An 18,427-nucleotide genomic window follows, 5' to 3' on the forward strand; every position below is an offset into this window, starting at 1 on the left:
GGGCGTTCTTGTGTGGGGGGGGGGGGGGTGTGTGAACAAAAAGAGGTGTGGGAAAGATGGGGACATAAATCCTTTGAAATGAAGCTTCATTAATTCCAGTGCCCATGGAACAACATGGTTTAAATGGCTTTATTTCGTAGAGCGCGTACGTATATAAGGTGGTAAAATGAAAGCTAATGGGATGTCTTAAAGATTCCAACATCTAGCATTAGACATAAATGCACTGTACATAAATGTAAAGAACCCACTATCTAGTATTATTAGCTATATATAAATGTAAATCTGACAATAAATTTTCATTAAGTGACTCTTCATCTATATGCCTGAGGAATTGTTAGGCAAATTGTAGTGTCTGCATTTTCCTCTAAATGTTTGTGTTACATTTATTAATTCAGCAAGATAAAATGCTTGTGGAGACACTTGGGTATTGCAGGAATTGCTCCAAATACAAGTTCATAGTATTACAGAGGCAAAACTGTGGTCTAATACTAATACATTGCATTCAGAATGAAATTAGGTATGATAACACCAGACTTGTTCTTACTATTTGCGTCTTATTTTTCTTTACTTGGGCAAAAAGTATGGCCAAGAGACACTGTATATGTGTGGCTTTTTTCTTTTCTTTGTGAGTTTTCAGAAGTCGCAACTGCCTCAATCTTTCTGTTGATAATTTTCTTTTTAGTAAGGCTGGATTTACTTTAACTCTACAGTCCTTTAACTGAAGTAGTTTCATATGAAGAAGGTGAAACTTTTTGCATCTTTCAGTTTCTCTGGTGCTAAGTATCAAAAAGTTTAAAGGAGAAAAGAACAAAATAAAATCAATCTCTAAAAGTGTATGCTGAATCAATAGGGTTTTTGAAGTGAGGTAACTGTTTTCTCAGTACCATAAGTTAAAAAATGCGGAATGGTGTCTGGAAACTCACTATGCAACACCTCTTGCTCATTGCACACATTTTTTGTCTGGACTAGTGCTGGCCCTGAGTTGTGTGGACCATCCTTTTGCCATAGCACACCCTGTGCTCTCTCTTTTTCTGATTGTGCTTTGGTTTATACCATCACAGAATTTTGGGAAAAGCCATTTCTCTCTTCTCCCAATGGACTTGTACTCCTTGAATCTTTTCACTTAGCTCCCTGCAGCTTTTCTTCTGCAACTCTATTTGCCCCACCTCTTCTGTCCAATACTATAGATATCCAAATTGCATTCACTCAAAGGAAATAGTAAGCCACTTCAGGGGAAGGCTTAGTCTTGGTGTGTATTTCTAAAGCCTATAAAGTGACTTTATGTAGTGCTATATAAGTAATAAATAAGAAAGCTAAAACACGACAGCTTTTTCTTCTCTCCACATTTTTAAAGCTACCTTTTCCCACTGAAGGCTATAGCAAAAGAACATACCTAGTTGTTCCATCATGTCAGCTCTCTTGGTTTGTAGCCTCAAAAGAAATGAGCATAAAATCAAGTGTTTCAATGTGCAGTGTGCTAGTCTCTATAGCGACCTTCCTCCCCCACCTCTCCCTTCACCAGGGTAGAGTTTTCCTTACACTTATATAGCTCAAGAAATGTCAGAATCTTTTATTGTTCCTCTAGCATGTAATGTAGCCCTAGGTAGCCACCCTACAAAAAAGGATTTTCACAGTCTAATTTCTACCATTTACTGCATACCGTGTAGCATTTTCTTAAGTTTTTCCTTTTCTGCCTTTTACCTTTCTGCTTTAAAAAATTGCATGATTGATATTAATATTTTTTCCCTGATAAAAATATTTTTTCCCTTGATCTTAGTGTTGGTAATACATTATTCAGTGTTCCTTCTTAATAAAAGCCATTGGTTGTTCCATTACTCACAACAGTTATTACAACACTAAAGGTCTCGTTCATCAGAATGACTTGCAGAAGCAACCCCAAAACCTTGATTTCTCCATGCATCGGGATAATAGCTATGGTGCATGCAAGTTATTAAACAATGTTTAAAATATAATGTGTGTGCGTTTGTTTTCCTAGGAGTTTAACACTAAGGAGAGATTTATGAACATTTATTTTATTGCATATGTATGCTTGTACATATTTTGCTCTTTCAGTAGAAGTCAATGAGGAGGTAAATCTGTTGATTGTATCCCATTTCATAAAACATCTTGCTTAAAATCACTGATATAGTACATGGATTTTGAAAAGTTCTTATCAGACTTTTCTTTGGATTCATGTCATCTTCTTGGATGACCATGGAAGGAGGAATTATAATCTTGGATCATCTCTGCTAATATGAGGAAAAGTGGGCACAGATATCTAGCAGAGAAGATTGTGAAGCTCTAGATCAAGTCTTGTTATTGGGATTCTTTTTAAAGGTATCTTCTGTAATATTGCAGTGTGATAAGTTTATGCTTATGTATTCTGCCATAAAATGGACATAAACCAACTCCAGTATAATGCAAGACAGGAATTTTATTTCATGTTAGTCATCATAGAACGGTTTTGAAAAAAGTAAAGTTGCAGGTATAGCTAGGGTGTCAAAATAGCAAAAAGAAATTTAATGTGATATTTGGAAACAAGTCCTAGTATATGGAAAAGTTGAGCTGTTACCTGAGCACAGAGGCAGACAATGAGCTTCCACTGCCAGAACTATTTTCTTAGTATGGTTAAATGCTCTATGAGTCATCTTCTACTGAACATGGTATACATATGGGCAGTTGAAGAATGTAGAGCATGTTTAGTGCTTTCATGATTCTTCTAAGCCCTCACTTTTCTTTAAGTTTAATGTATTAAACAGTTCTTTTGCCTTTATAAACCTTTTCATTTATTGTGTATAACTTTGCACTCTTTACCTGAATTATAAGAAACAAACAAGATGGCCTAATTTGTATTCCAAAATGCTTGCTATAGAAATGAATTTGATAACTACTTCTACATCATTTAAAAATATTTATGCCCTCTACATGTATTATGGATGGTATATTGCTTTTGATGTCTGGTTTGATTCTGCATTTGTTGATTAACTTGTTAATGTTGTGATTGCTTTACAGTGTTGCTACAGAGCTGTTCACTTCCTTTTAGGTGTCTGTATCATTCTTGGTCAACAAAGACCTGGGTGTCTGGAAGTTTGAATTGTTGGGGTGGGGGGGGGCTTGTGGGGTTTTTTTTGGGGGGGGGAGGCTGTTTTATTTTGGGTTTTGTTTTTTGTTTGTTTTGTTTGTTCTTTGGGTTTTGTTTTGGTTTTAATTTTTCTTTTAAAATGAAGACTGTAAAAGTCATGTCAATGACAGACCAAACAACCAGGAGAGAGGAAACTGAGGACAGACTTCCATACGTGTGCCTGTGTGTACCCACACAGTAGCTTATTGGGTGTGATAGACAAACTGTTTAATGCCTGAAGAGGAACAATTTTGAAAAAAAAAAAAAAAGTGTAAAAAGTACTTTAAAAATAAATAAAAAAATAAAAGGGAAAAAGAACCAAAACAGATGAAGATCCAAAGGGAGGCAGCAGGAAGATGTTTTAGCACCGTGTAAGGCTCCCCTTAAAGCTTACCAGCATTTAAAATGGATCTGAGTTTTGCTTTGTTCTGGGGGCTGTAAGTTCAGATCCCGATACAACTAGCGTATGCTAGTATTGTATTTGACCTATAGCTTTTAAATAGGCTAACAGTGCTTTGTTTGAATTTTGTGCATCTTCTGCTTCAAATATATTATGTTGAGGGCTAGACTGGTTATGCAAATGGTGTTGAGACACGTTTAGAGGCATGCAGCTTTACTATCAGGAGCCACAGATGAAAACACATGTCAACTTGCTGGTGGTTGGCAGAGTGGGAAAAAAGAGAAAGCCTTGTACAGCAATAGCCAAAATATTGGTGTGTTGTCAGCGCTGTTGTAGTCGCAAAGCCAAAGCACAGTACCATAGAGGCTACTGTGAAGAAAGTTAACCCCATGCTAATTGGGAACTACCTAGTTTTCATCAGACCCTGCTCATCAGGCCTCCCTCAGGTTCCTGTTCGTGATGCTATTAATATTAACTGGAGCATGCCGTGCTCGGGTTTGGGTGCTGCTGGGTCCATAAGCTTTGTGTAGGCACGGTCTTGGGTCCACTAGTGTAACCCAAAAGCTACAAGCAGGCAGTAGGAGAAGGGGGTGGAGGAAAGGGCGATTCTCATGGTGGTCACAGTCATGCCCTATGAGAATGTGCTTATAACAGCAATACCAGGGCTTCCAAGTGCAAGACTGTGAGATCAACACTGTGAGAGCAGAGTGGAAAAATACTGTCCCAGAGGGGCTGGGAAACGCTGCTGCAGCTTGGGTGAAAGGGAACAGAGCTGCAAAGAGAAGGCAGGCTATGGGATTGCAAGTGGATGACCCTTAGCATCATACACACTAAGGTGCTTAGGTACTCTGCAACAGACTACAGTCTATTTTAATTTTAAGTGTAGATAATTTAGCTTGATTGACCATGCTAAGAAAATGGCAATATATTTAAACAGTAATAGTTTTGATGTTTTCTTCCCTGCTAGATTAAGCAGGGGAAGCCACGTGTAGTGGATTCAAGTCCATCATAATCTGCATATGACGTGAGAAATCGGTCCTTGTCAACACCGCCAGGATTGGTTGCATGCATCACATTTAATGGGCTTTCTGTTCAGTAGCTTCTGTGGGTGGTAAAAATGGAAAATAATCCACACAAGCTTTTCTGTTCAACCCCATGTAGAGCATTAAATACCATCCCCATGGAGAGAATCTAGGCTATGGCTGTCAAAGATACTTGAGCACCTTTTCTAGTTTTGTAATTCTTCCTGGCGTTTTCAGACCAGAAATAGCAGTAGCGTGCATTATTTTGGCTCACTGAGAGGGAGAGGGTTTTTTTTTAATTAGAGGCCGTTTTCTGAAACTGGAAGAACTCAAAATATGTAGTTAAATCTTGTACAAGGGTGGGAGTAGAGGATGCTGAGAGATAAAGCCGCTCTAAGGACAGACACACACAAAAAAGATAGTAGAAAAACTGAGTGATTTTAGAATAAAATTCTTTCTTTTCATAAGTTTTCTTTAAGTATTCTTTGGTAAATGGCAAATCCCGGCTTCTAGGAACAAGGACATTCATTGCTATGTGCTTAGTTTAAATAAGTAATATTCTGAATTGTGTGGATTTCATCCTCACAAAGTGGCCATGAGGAAGGGAACAAGTAACAAATAATAAAGCATGAAGAGAGGAGAGATAGCATGCAGGGCAGTTCTTCATTGTACATCACTTCTTGAACATGGTGCAGAATTCAGATGTCTTAGTAGGAATATCACCTTCCACATAATCAAACCTTTTAGAGGGAAAAATGACAAATATGCATTTAAGGGTATAGTTTTGTAGGATAAAAGGCAGTTTAGAAAATGTGATGGAAAATCCTGAAGTTAGCTATAAACATCATTTACTGGAGAGTTACCTTGTTCCCTCAACTACAGCGTGTGACACAAATTGTCTTATCTTGCTGATTTAAAAAAAAAAAAAAAAAAGGATTTTTTGTAAGACCTTAAAAAAAAAAAAATCAGCTATGTTGTTTTCATTTTGCCATATAAATTTGCAGTGTTCTTACAGTGAAATTGAATAGCAGAATCAGGAGTGTCAAAATTAATGAACAGGTGACATTAATATGGTAAAATGACAAACTTTATAATTTAAGAATACTCCTTGGATTGTTTCTAAAATATTCATTTATACTAGCACAGAGAGATAATGGTATTGTAATTGATATTCTTTAATATACACATTTTAAGTTAGCAGCCCATTTGCATTATCTTGTGTTCTCTCGTTACAACCAGATTTGTAGCTTTCCTAGAACAGTGCTCGTGTGATTGCTCAGCAAAAGCCTTGAGCTTGGTTTCCAGTGGGTGGTGATCTCAACACCGTGTTGTTAAGGACAAGTAATTGTATGATAAAATAAAGAGGCATTTTGGAGTACCAGCACCATCCCAATTAAGCATCCAATGGGGAGGTCTATGGAGGCAGGAAGACAGCCTAAAAGGATTAGTGCCATCACTCCTTATATGCAGTACAGAAAAAGTAATTTCCAATGGTGTTCCAGGCTATTGGTCTCTGACTCTAGAGATGACATGTAACAAGCAGACACCTATCCTGATGTCCTAGGGACCTGTCTTTAGGTGAACGTTACCTACTGTTCAGAGTTCTTCCTATGTATTTGACACCAATAATTCTACAGCTTATGCTATTTAAAAAATGAAGCACAAAACAAAACCCCAAGTCCCCCAAACCAAATAAACTTGGAGAATTGAGACCTGTGTTTAGATTTCCTCTCAAAAATACATTAAATGTATGAGTAGTATTTATATAGGCTGGGCAAATGCAATGTGCGTATTCTTGAAATTTTACAAAACTGTAATAATATTTGCAAACATTTCAGTGTATCTCAATATTTTTCTTCATTTTACCACTCTTATTTTTCAGGATGTAATGTAGAATGCCAGTATAATTTTTTTTTTTCCCTAGTACAGGTTATACAGATTTGAGATCTACTGTGGCTATAAAATTAGTCTACTTGCTATGTTAGCCTTTAATACTATATTCCCACCTACAACTGCAGGAACGCAGCTTGAAGGAAATTTAATTAGGATAATGAGGCAGATGAAATAGGCAATGTAATGTATACGTGCAATATGAAGAAGAGTAAATACACTTTTCATCTGAATAGTCAGAATAGAAACCGTGTTAAACTGGGCTGAAATTTTATCAGAAATGGATTTCTTTCATTTTCTAACATTACTTTGTAATTGTCCTCCTTATTACTGAAGATTAGAAAGACTACTATCATTAAAGAAGAAACATCTTTCACCAATTATATTTAGTTTCTGTTTTAGCTGGCAGTGACTTCCTCTTTATGTGAAAAATGGCAATCCCTGGAGGAACAGACTTAGTGAGGTGATTCCAATCAGCTGGGAAACCTTGTGCACACACTGTTTGCATCTCATGACCTGCATGCATGCACCTGTACTGCATTGATTCCTGCTTGTTTACAGGCCATTCAAACAATAACAGGTAGAATTCAGATGACTAAAAACTTGCTCTGCTCATAGCAGTTTCCTGCCTCACTGCACTCTGGAATATTCCAGACTTGCTGCAGTGTGTTGCTGTGTAGCCACGGATTTTTCAGTTGTACCCATTACTCATTTCCCTAATGTATTTTTTAGCATTTGTATTGGTTCTGAGCACAGACGATCATGCTCTACAGAAGAACACAGATGATCACTAGGGCAAAAAACAGCTTAAGTGATATATAGTAGATCATGAATAATTGTTTAAGAAAAAAAATTCCCATAATCCCTTTTCAGAATTGGAGAGAACAGCGCTGGGAAATCTGCAGTATTACATAGCGCAACCAATACAACCGACACATTTGTTTGAAACACATGCTATGTTTATTTAGTCTGAATCAAGATAGAAATATATTATTCAGATATATTATTGTGTAGTAAGCAAATAGAAAAGGTTTTAATACATGCATTAATTCCATGCATGAGATTTAAAAATGTTCTAATAATTCTGGGTCAGCCCAGTTGGGCTGTAAGCTGATTCTTCAAATTATTGTTCAGGGAGGTGTGAGGCCAGTGCTTTTACTTTACTGATCCTTTCTGGACTTTTATTTAAGAAGTTGGCAGTGAAATAAGTAAAGATGTGTGTGGTATGTGTATTATGAATACATGGTATAGTCAATCTAAATTCTGTGGTCCACAGAATCTATGTATGGATCCATTTAGCATTTTCTGAAAATGCATTTTTAATTGTTTTCCAAGCATTGAAAATACCCATCAATATTAGAAAACAATGGTGACCAAAACTGTGCAGCTAATAACGTTGCACGCATTTATTTTGGCAAATGTTGAGTGTATTTATGCAGGATGTCAACTCAACTGACTAAAATGTTTTTGAAAATCTCTCTTGAAGTATGAAAAAGGATGTGTGGGATTGTTGTGATATGTATTTTTCCCAATACAGCTTAGGGTTAATTTTCATAAAACCATTCCAGTGATGAAATTATGGTCAGTAACTGGTAGGGTCCAGATGATGGTGAATATCCTGGAGAGACTCTTCTTTATGGTGTTGCTGTGGATTGCAGTCGTATTCTCCATAGTTTCACTGGAGGTTGCACTAACTGCTTGTGATGATGTAGAGATTTGTAGAGTCATGGCCTTGGTTTCCAGTTGTGAATGAGCTTCTTGGGCCCAGGGAATTCTGCTGCTTCCCTGCCTGCCACAGGTTACCTGCTGGAGCAGTACCTGCTGGCTACAGTGCTCTGTTCAACTTCAGGTAAACCCAAATGTCAGTTTTGGAATTTGGCCTCCATTCCAACATTCTGGTACATTCTACCCACTGCTTTGTGGTACTAGCTCTTCCCATTTTGAGATATTGAACACTCAGGATTTCCCATTAATTTAACATCTCTTGTATGCAGATGTTAAATAGAGCTCTTTAGGCTAGATAAGTAGTCTACTGTTAAATCCAAATAGGATTCCAAATCCTCAGAGTTAAAAGGGGAGAGAGAAATACATTTTAATTGTGTGGGTAGTAGGATATTGGGTAGGATAGTCAGATATTTAGATATGTAGTAGAATATTTAGCATATTTAGATATTTAAGCTAGAAGAAAAGATCTTCATATCGGACTTCTTGTTCAAATAAAAGTGGTTTTTATTGCTTATCAACTCTCCAATATGGTCTTTATCTGTCCCAAATCCACTACCTGCAGTGATGTTTTGACTCAGCAAAACTTTTATCTCGGGGAATGCCCTTGCCCATAACATGAAGCCCTTAACACAAATTTAACCTTGGTTCTTGTAATTATCAATATTTGTTCCATGCTGCAACTTGAAGAATTTCACAACATACACTTCAGAGTAGGATTTGGTTATTTTTAACAGTGAGTTTCAGAGTCAGCATTGGCCTAGCAAGGCCCAAGGGAGCCCCTAGTAACTTTAGATAGATAATTAGAATAGAAAAGCACCAGGTCATCCATTTCCAGCTTTCCTGTAGTCTCAGTTGTTGAAGCATGGGATCCAGGCCTTATTTCCAATGTCATCAACCTTATCCTGCTATTGTTTATTGTTTTTTGCTTATGGCCGCAAACAGCCAAAGGACTTCTCCTGGTGATTACTTGAGTCTCAGGTTCTCTGCCTTGTTAAATCGAATTTCAAAGCATCAGATTTTAAAATCAGCATCTGTTTAAAGCCTTGGTTCTGTGTTTAAGTCTATTCCATGTCTCTGGAGAGTGCTTTTAGTTATCAGTAGTCTGGAAGACAGAGTAAGAACTGATTGGTAGTACTTTTATTTCCGTCCATAGTATTGCTAGGTGCAACAACAGGTCTGGTGGTACATTTGATTTTCCAGCTACTGGAGATACTAGCTTTCAGTTTCATCACTGGATGGTAGTCCTAGCTATTTAATGTGTTTTCCTCTTTGATCAGAAACATTTCCTTCATTGCGAAGAGAACCATGTCTCTTTGTCATATCATGAAAAAATATTCTCGCATGTTTTAATCAGAACCCCAGGGGGTTTGGTGATGGACTGCTTAAGAGACACGAGGAAGATTGGTTGAAGTTCCTAGTAGTCATTTTTTTCAGACATCAGCACACGATAGCAGGTGTTTCCCCTGGTAAGTGATTCTTCTAGTAGCTAAAGAGACTTGGGTTTTGTATGCTGTCAAGTTTCAGGTTTAATATATGGTAAGGGACACATCTTCTCAGACGCTTAATCTTCTGTTGACTTTATGGGAAAAAAAACAATTACAGAACCTTTTCAGATCTTTGAAATAGGGATGGTTGAAATCTCTGCTCTTCCGTGGTCTGCTCAAGCATTTCCTTTCATCTGTGATTTTCAAAATAAAAACAAGACATGGTGCCTGCTTAAAGAATGTTTATTACTTGAACGTGTAGTCATCTGATTGGTCACTGTATCTTATACTAATTTTTATATATGTTTTTCTGGTGCAAAGCCTGATAGATGCATCTGCTATCCTTAATTTAATTTAGTTAAGTTCTTTTGTGGAATCAGATAGCTAAAAAGCCAGAACTTCCTTCCAAAGAAGAAGCACTTCTCAAAGACGCTTTCAAAGTCTGTGCCCTTAGAGGGGGTTGTTATATGTACTTTTTGTTGGACGAGGTACGAGGAGTGGGACCTTAAATTGGAACAAATCTTTTAGATTAAGAACCAAGTTTGGGTCTTACTGAACACAGTAGGCTTGCAAGAAAATAACTGCAGCAAAAGACCCTCCTTGACTCTAACAATATCTTTCCCCATCTGAAGCAACTTATAAAACTGTATTTTCTGATTAGTCATTTGGTTCAAACAAGGTAATGTTAGTATAATGCTTTCGATGTGTCTGAAGTATTGTCACATGAGATTCTTCATTACTTCATATTTTACCCTGCAGCACCTTGGATATTTCTGATTGAATTAAATACTTAAAATACTCTAGGGCTTAAAGACCTAAAATAGACACAGTTAGGATTGTGCCTTAGCTATTTAAGAAGGATTTTCATCCTTATCAGGAGGAGAGAAAATTTTAGTGAATGGAAGTGGAAATCTTTGGCTTGCTTTGTGTAAGACAAAATGTTGCACACAACTATTGATCGTCTTCACATTTCAGTTGCTCAAACTAGAAAGCATGGATGGAAAATGACTTAATACGCTTTCCTTAATTTGTCGGTATTTCTTCAATTGAGGTATTTAGTGGAGAGATTGATTTAGAAAATGTGGTTTCTTTATTTTGTAAGTCCTGTGTGCATTGATTTGCATTGTGGCAAAGGGCATGTGAAATACTGTTCGTGCTTCTCCAAGCACATAGGACCCAAATGCAGACAATGCAGAACAAATGAAAGGGGGAGGGTGAAATGACGTTCTCTGTCTAGAATTTTGTAGCCCTGCCAAGATGAGGAGGAAAGGGTTTAAGAAATTATATGTAAAATTTTTGCCTTGGGAAGAAGCCTTTTCCACCAGCCCTTCAAAGAAGTGATACTTTAGGAAAGCCTTACCATCCTTTCCAAAGCCCAATCAATGCCTTGCGGAGTGCAGGAGGCACTTTCTTTCAGAAGCTGCCTAGACGATTTGGTTGTCTTATTCCTGTTGTTTGGAAAGGCAAAGTCAGTCCCTTAATTATCTTAACCATCGTCTCTTTCAGACCCTGAAGATTAACATTTATCATGCTGAGATTTGGGCAGCACCTCATCAAACCCTCTGTGGTCTTCCTGAAGACTGAGCTCTCCTTTGCTCTGGTGAACCGCAAGCCGGTGGTCCCAGGGCGTATCCTTTTGAGCAGCGCCTCAACGATGGGTGCCCGCGCTCTTGGGAAAAGAAGCTCGGTGCGCTTCAAAGGCCAGGTAGGATGCTACGCGCGTTTATTCTGAAACCAGGCAGTGGAACGCAATACGCTTGATCGGTGTTGCAGAACTGCCGAAAACGGTTGCTTAGCAACTGTGACCTTAGAGGTGAATTTCTATTGACCTTTTCACCACAGAAGATGTATAAACAACCAGGTGCTACTAAAAGCATTTTAAAGTGTATCTGAGGTGGTACTGTTTAAATTTCATATTACGCTAAATAACACATCCTGCTTGCCTTTTCATAATGTCACTTATTTTTAGATGTGGTAACTTCTTTATGGAGAATTTTCAACTTCTCCTAGATAAATGTACACAATTTGTCAAATGGCAGCAGAATCCTGTATGAAGACTCTTATTTTTTTGGGACAGATTGCTTTGATTAATTTAGGTGGGAATGGATTAAATAAACCATCTGTATAGCACACACATTTCCTGAGGAAAAAATGAAGCCCCATGTTGTGAGTAAAATTCTCGATTTAGAAACTGTATAGGAACTTGATTCTGCAAGATGCTAAATGTACCTATTTAGTGTAATTTGTAGTGTGGCATATTATTTTCCAGTCAAAACTCTGCTGCTGTGTAACTTGTGCTGATTTCAGTGGCTGGAGGTGAAACTTTTCAGAAATAGTTAAGACTGATCATTTCATTTCCATAGAGGTCCATGGTAAAATTCTAGTAGGAACTCAGGCAATGGCTGAATGTGTTTTGGGAAAAGAAGAAAGTCATGTGGAGTTCATTGAAAGCTTTCTTGTTCTTCTGTAGTTTTATGTTGTTTCTTTCGTAATTTAATGTTTAATTTAAAATTTAGTAATCTTTAATATACTTTTTTAAACCCATAAATGTGTTTCTTCTGAAACAGGGAACCTTCCTCTCCTCCTGTCACTGTAGATTATAACAGTTCACTGTAGAACTTCTCTCTACACCTGCTTTGAATGGTGTCTGTTTGTACCAGAAGTCAGTTCATTTGGTTATATATGCATGGCAAAGATGCATAGACTTTATAGAAACTTTAAAGGTGTTACTATCTCACCAATATATTTTAATGAATTAAATGACAAGTTCGTCTCAACTTCAAGTTGCAGAAGTATGTGATGTAAATCCATGTGATTTACAGATTTGTCATAAAAAAACATTTTCAAAGCTATGTAAAGACAGTATCGCATCAGTCACTGTGAGATGCAGAGCCTGTAAATACCTGAGCAGGATTGGTGTATACATTGTCCAGATGAGAGAGTAAATAAATGTTATCTTTACTGTGTGTGGAATTTTTAAACACAATAGTTAATGATTTTTTTCAATTAATCAGTTAAGTGAACAATTGCATCTGTTGTTAAAAATAAAAAAGAGTTATTTCAGATGAAAGATACTTGTTTTAAAGTTTTGTGAGCACCTAGTAATGACAATTTAAGAAGCCTATAAAACTTAATTATTACAAGCTTCTTTCCTTCTTAAATAATTAAAGATTATAAACTCTAGCTGTATAGTTATTGCTGACTGGCAGATACATTTATTTGCTCAGGTTTAGCTTTGTTATCCCATAATGAGTATTGCAGCATATTTTATAGTGTCACATTGTTTTAATAGCTCATGTGTTGTAATATATAACGTAGTCTTTGTTTCTCCATTGAATAAATGTTCAGGTAATAAAAACCCAACCCTTTCCCATTCTCATTACAATAAGAAAAAATTAGAAAAGATCTTGATGCAAAGGCTAGAATACAGTATGTAAAATAGAGCAATTTGCAGTTTTAAGCCTTTAAAATGTCTGTATAATGCAGCATTCATCTTGAGACCTGGCAGTAACAAGTGTATTTTCTTTGTTTTATTGCAATAATTTTATCTGCCTTGTCTTTGGCACACTTGTGACATTCCTTTTCATATTTTTTTTTCAGTAGAAAATAAAATATTAATATGTGTGAATTAGAGAGACAAAGGAAATCAGTTTGAAAGCCAGCTCACTCCAGGTGGTGGCTTTAATTAACTAGTAGGGTTGAAATTCCATCTTAAAACAGAACGTAGGATTGGAGTTGTGAATTTGCTGTAATAATTTTAAAATAAAGCTATAGTCTGGAAAAAATTCAGTCAAAATGGTCTCATGGAGTTCAGTGTTCGTGATTTGAGCAATGCCAAAGTATGTGTGTTCAGTTAACACATTACAAAGTTTTGTTTTGTTTATTTCCAGCTGCCAATCCTGCGAATTCAGCTTGACACTTGAAAGTCAAACTGTGCTAATAGTAACCAAGAGTAGGAATAGCAAGAACATAGTATTCATGGTAAGGAAAGAGTTACCCTGTTCCTGGAAAGAGCTGCCTTATTTGCCCGAGCATTAGACTTCTGTCTAATGGCTGCACACTAGGTCACGGACTCAGGAACCTGTTCGTAATAGGATCCCTTTGAGTGATTATTGCAGATTCTTGAATAGGAAGTAAATGGGATCTTACTATTGAGTAAAGGATAGCTGGCATTAAACTTTAATCTCTACTGTCTAAGCTAAAATATGTGCAAACTCATTCACCTCTTTTGGCACAAGCAAATGGGAGAAGGGGAGCTACACATGGTCAGTGTGCAGGATTAGTGCGTGTTCCCCTCAGGACATCCAGTCCCTTTGCTGTCACCTAACAGGAGTGTGGTTAAGGCTCAGAGGTGTCTGACCACAGCCTGTCTGAAGACATCAAGTCACGCAACTCCCAGCACAAAACGAGGAGTGCGTACCTGCTCTGCTCTTGCATATAGTTCAAAGGGGAAGATGGGGCTTCCCTGCCTGTTCTACTTGTCTGTCTTATTTCAGAGCAGCCAGGCACATGGTATTGAGGACAGTCATGGTTAAGGAGATACTGGGTTTTGGGGTGTGTTTTTTTATGTTGGTTTTCTGTTTTGTACAGAAATGGTGTGGTTTTGTTTTGCTAATGCCTGTGAATTGTTCCAGAGCCGAGTCTAGGTGGGAATACTGTATGCAGTGCACATCTTAGCAGTTAGCTTGGGAGTGGGGAGGAGCTGAGCTGTTTACTCTGTGAGCTTGCTGGGATTTGTACAGTTGTAAAGGTACCAATACCGTTTTCTATGAAAAGTAGAGTCCCTGTTTCCTCTAAGCTCTGTTAGCTTGCTGCTCTGCAAAGACTGTGAAAGAAGTCATTTGTGGCTCCCTTGAACAACTACATAGTTGTTTTAGAGGAGATAGGTATTCAATAGCTGGAATAGTGCAGGGATGTGTCTGTAGTCAGCAAATGCATTGTTTCTGTCACACAAAAGGCACAAGACGAACTGAATTGGCTCATGCAATCAGCATGAGCTAAACTTCTACTTGTCTTCTTTCTTAAACTAGTTCATTCAGAGCCTTGCTGCTTCCATAGTTAGAGCAGAACTGTAGTGTCCTTTTAAAGAAAAGCCATCTGCTCTTTGACATGGACTTTTTGCTCTGTAATATGGTAACAAATACTTTGTGAATGACCTACCATTTTATTGATGTTTTCCTAGTCATATGCCATAGCTTTACATGGTTTTACTCACATCTTCAATAAGTATGAGCTGTTTTTTTTTATCACTGCCTTTCTCATTGCATTGTGCAGGGTACTTGCTTTCATCTTGTGTTAAACATGAAAAATGAATTTGAACATTAGTAGAATCCATTTGGGGACTAGGACTTTTTATTATAAATAAAATTATTCATTTGTTATGTCCAATTTTTTTTCAGTAGACAAGGTATTGATCTTTGGATTTGTGTTCAGGATGCCATAAGAAGAACTAGCACAAAAGGAACACAGCAACATTTGTAAATTGATTGAATGCAATATGTAATGACAGAGACAAACATCAGATCTATGGCAATACTGTATTATACAAAGCATTTTTCAACAGTTTATTGAATTGGTTATTAAGAAGAACAGGCTTTCCAGCTGTGGGAACAATGAGCTGAGGATTATCAGGACCAAGCAATTTTATAGAAATTTGTGGTGGACAGTTTGGCTCCTTCAGTAAGTGCACATGTATGTGTGTATAATAAATTAGAATAAACACTTTACAATACCTTTTCATCTGGGATTGATTATGAAATGTTTCTTCCATTTAAAAAAAAAAAAAAAGGAAACAAAAAAGACACTGTTTAACTGTGATATACTGAATTTTGCTGGACTATTTGGTATTGCTATTTCCATAGAGGTCTAGTGTTTTCCACCAGAAAGTGCTCTGACTGTGGGGAATAGACCATATATAAAAACGCAAAGCATGTGATATTTTCTGGCAACTTCTTCACTATATGAATTTAATGGTCATTATTTGTTGCCGAGACCGCGCGCTGTACCGTAAGTTCCTGCAGCTTGTTCCTTTTGTTAATGAGTAGAGAAAACATTAGTTGAACCAGATGCTCCTTCAAAAACTTGATAACACCCTAAGCTGCAGGGTAATGGTTCTGGGTCTGTTGCATGGGTGGGATGGGATCCAGGGTCGTGCAATGTAAGAATAGCATCTGCTTTGCTGTACAATTTGTCTGTTTGTGAGCTTCCCTGTCATATGCTGTCAGAATTGCCATATTACTTGTGACTGACATATTCTATATTGTCACAAATATTGTCACAATGCTGTTCTTAAAAGATTTGCAGTTAAAAAGAAATAATCCTTTTGATTACTATTTTTTGTTAATATATTTTAAAATTTTTGATTTAGTTACAGTCCTGACAGAATTTCCAATGAAGATAGGACACTGGCTCTGGAAAGAACAGTAGTATTCTCTCACAAGTTTGCTTGAAAACCATGGTGTTTAGCATGTATATGAAATTCTAATTCTTCATAAAGTTACAGAGCTGCTATTTATTGTGATTTAGTTTGTACATTGCACATTTATCACATCCGTATTTATGCTACATAATTATGAATTTTATGGCTTTTAGCCTAAATAAATGTTAATATTTGCTATAAAACTAAGATTTAGAAAATAAAATTCAGTTATACTGTAGAATATATAAATTTACATTTACATATTGCAATAATGTACACTGCACTGTTACTACTACACATTATACATAGCGAACCCTGTGGGAAAGTACTCTTTAGTCCTTGTTACAGAAGCTTCATATGCATTACTATTATTATTAGTTTGCTTTAGCACAATGCTAAGGAGCAGTCATACTCCTTTTAGCTCTTTAGCAAAGAGCTAAAAATAAGGTGTTTTGGTAAAGACTTTGTACCCTAAATATGGTGCTGGTGATAGCAAGGGAATCACATGGAGACAGACAATGTTATTTGTTACAATAAGGAGTGAACTACTTATATGAATTTCTCAAAATGTCTAGTAACTCTGAAGAGAGTACTAAGAAGAGAATAAAGTAGCTTTGCTGGTGTAGAAAAGAGCTCCTGAATGGGAAGAACAGATATACATGATGGATCTTGTGTGAAATTGTGGGGGAAGTACAGAATATATTTCTTCATCAGGAATGCAGAAGAGATTCAGACTTACTTTCTTTGTTGTCAGTATTTGATAAATTCTTTTTGAGATACCAGACTGAAGCTGTTGAGCATCGGTGGAAATTCCCAAGTGTTTTTTTTCCCCCTCAGATCCCAAAGAAAGCTGTTCCATGACTTTTCCTTATATGAACAGTCCTGATCCCTCAGGTAGGACTTATTAATGACCTAATGTTTACTTGCACACGAATGAGAGTAAGAAAAGCAGTTCTTATGCTTAATAATTTTTAGCTAAATTAAACTATGTTGTGCAGAGGGTAAGGAGTGGGACTGCACCCTTGGCAGCAGCAAGCCAGTAGATCAGCTTCACTGTATTCTCAAGCTACCTTCTGGGAAAAAGGTTCTCTTCAAACAGCCCAAAGAATGACTGCTCCGCTCTGTGTATGCAAACCACTTGAATTTAGTGGTGACAGAGAGGCCAGTTAATTATCTCAGGGCTGGAGTCATTTTGTTTGCAGTCTACAAACAAAGGGATGGTGTTTGACTCGCATCAAGAAATGCTGCTTCTGAAGAGAATAGATTCAGGGCTCTGTGCGCAAAAGCTTGTCTCTCTTATTTGTGGGGGTGGAATTCAGCTGTATCATTTGGTCTGATAAAAATACTTTCCCTTTAAATCTTGTCTTGCTTGAAAGGTACTCACTGGTGAAGGAGAATGTACTTCACCATAAGGATTTACCTCTTCTGTTTGCATTGTTATAGTTGCATTAATATAATGGCGTGGATGAAAATCCCATTCAAAATGCTTTGTGCCGGTATTTTAAATAGACAGGAAAAAATGAAAGTAATGAAATTGAAAGTATTTTTTGCTGTTTTGCAAATGGCGTAAGTTACCAGCTAAATTACTCATTTACATGCATTCAGCAGGTTAGTGAGAATGCACCTGAGAATGCAGGTGAAGGTAAGAATTTCTGAGACTCTAGCACAACCTACATTGGAAGAGGTATTAAAAAAGCTGTCTTAAGGCCACATCTGGGGCTCCTAGGTTGGAGCCTGGTGCATCTTACCAAATGCCATGGAGGGATGAGCAGTCTCTTACTAGTGATGTGTTCTACTGACCTTCAAACCTAGCTGTATGGAAAGTAATGAGATCTCTGAAATATGGGCTTGTAAGCTGTGTGTCATAATAGGTTGGAACTATGCAATTAAATTTCTTGGCTACGTTGCTAACACATGCTGAAATTCAGCTAAAAAAATCCAATTCCATTTTCATCTAATCCCTTTTATTCACCTGTTTGTCATCATCATTGTTTGGATCTTATAAATGACTTAAATAAAACCACATTATGCATGAACCTGTCTACTGCTTTGTGTGTTTCAGGGGCACTCACTGTACAGTTTTGAAGGTGTGTTACTAATGTATGTCCTCTAAAAGTGGATCTGCTTATCCTTACAAACTCCAGGGACATACAGAAGAAATTTTGAGACCTAGTCCACAAGTCCCACCATTGCGGTACCTATTCTGCATACTTACACCCTGCCCATAAAGAACAGAACAGTGTGGAAAGCCTCTTCTTGTCATCATGAAAAAATGTAAAACATCTAAATTTAAGATCAGTTGACTGATGATTGCCATGGAAGATCAAATTTCATAGAGCCTGCTTACTGTCTTCCCAATGTTGTGAT

General features: G+C 37.2%; 1 protein-coding gene across 1 annotated transcript in view; it reads left to right on the forward strand.

The window, feature by feature from the left end:
• FHIT (fragile histidine triad) overlaps positions 1 to 18,427 on the forward strand; it is a 443,079-nt gene that overhangs the window by 353 nt on the left and 424,299 nt on the right. Inside the window, exon 2 of the mRNA XM_010571031.1 lies at positions 11,149 to 11,270. Coding sequence (XP_010569333.1) covers positions 11,171 to 11,270 — 100 coding nt within the window. The 5' untranslated portion in view covers positions 11,149 to 11,170. The remainder of the gene's footprint in view (positions 1 to 11,148; positions 11,271 to 18,427) is intronic.

Source organism: Haliaeetus leucocephalus, unplaced genomic scaffold, assembly GCF_000737465.1.
Source record: "Haliaeetus leucocephalus isolate CR32 unplaced genomic scaffold, Haliaeetus_leucocephalus-4.0 Scaffold2, whole genome shotgun sequence".
NCBI classification, from domain to species: domain Eukaryota; kingdom Metazoa; phylum Chordata; class Aves; order Accipitriformes; family Accipitridae; genus Haliaeetus; species Haliaeetus leucocephalus.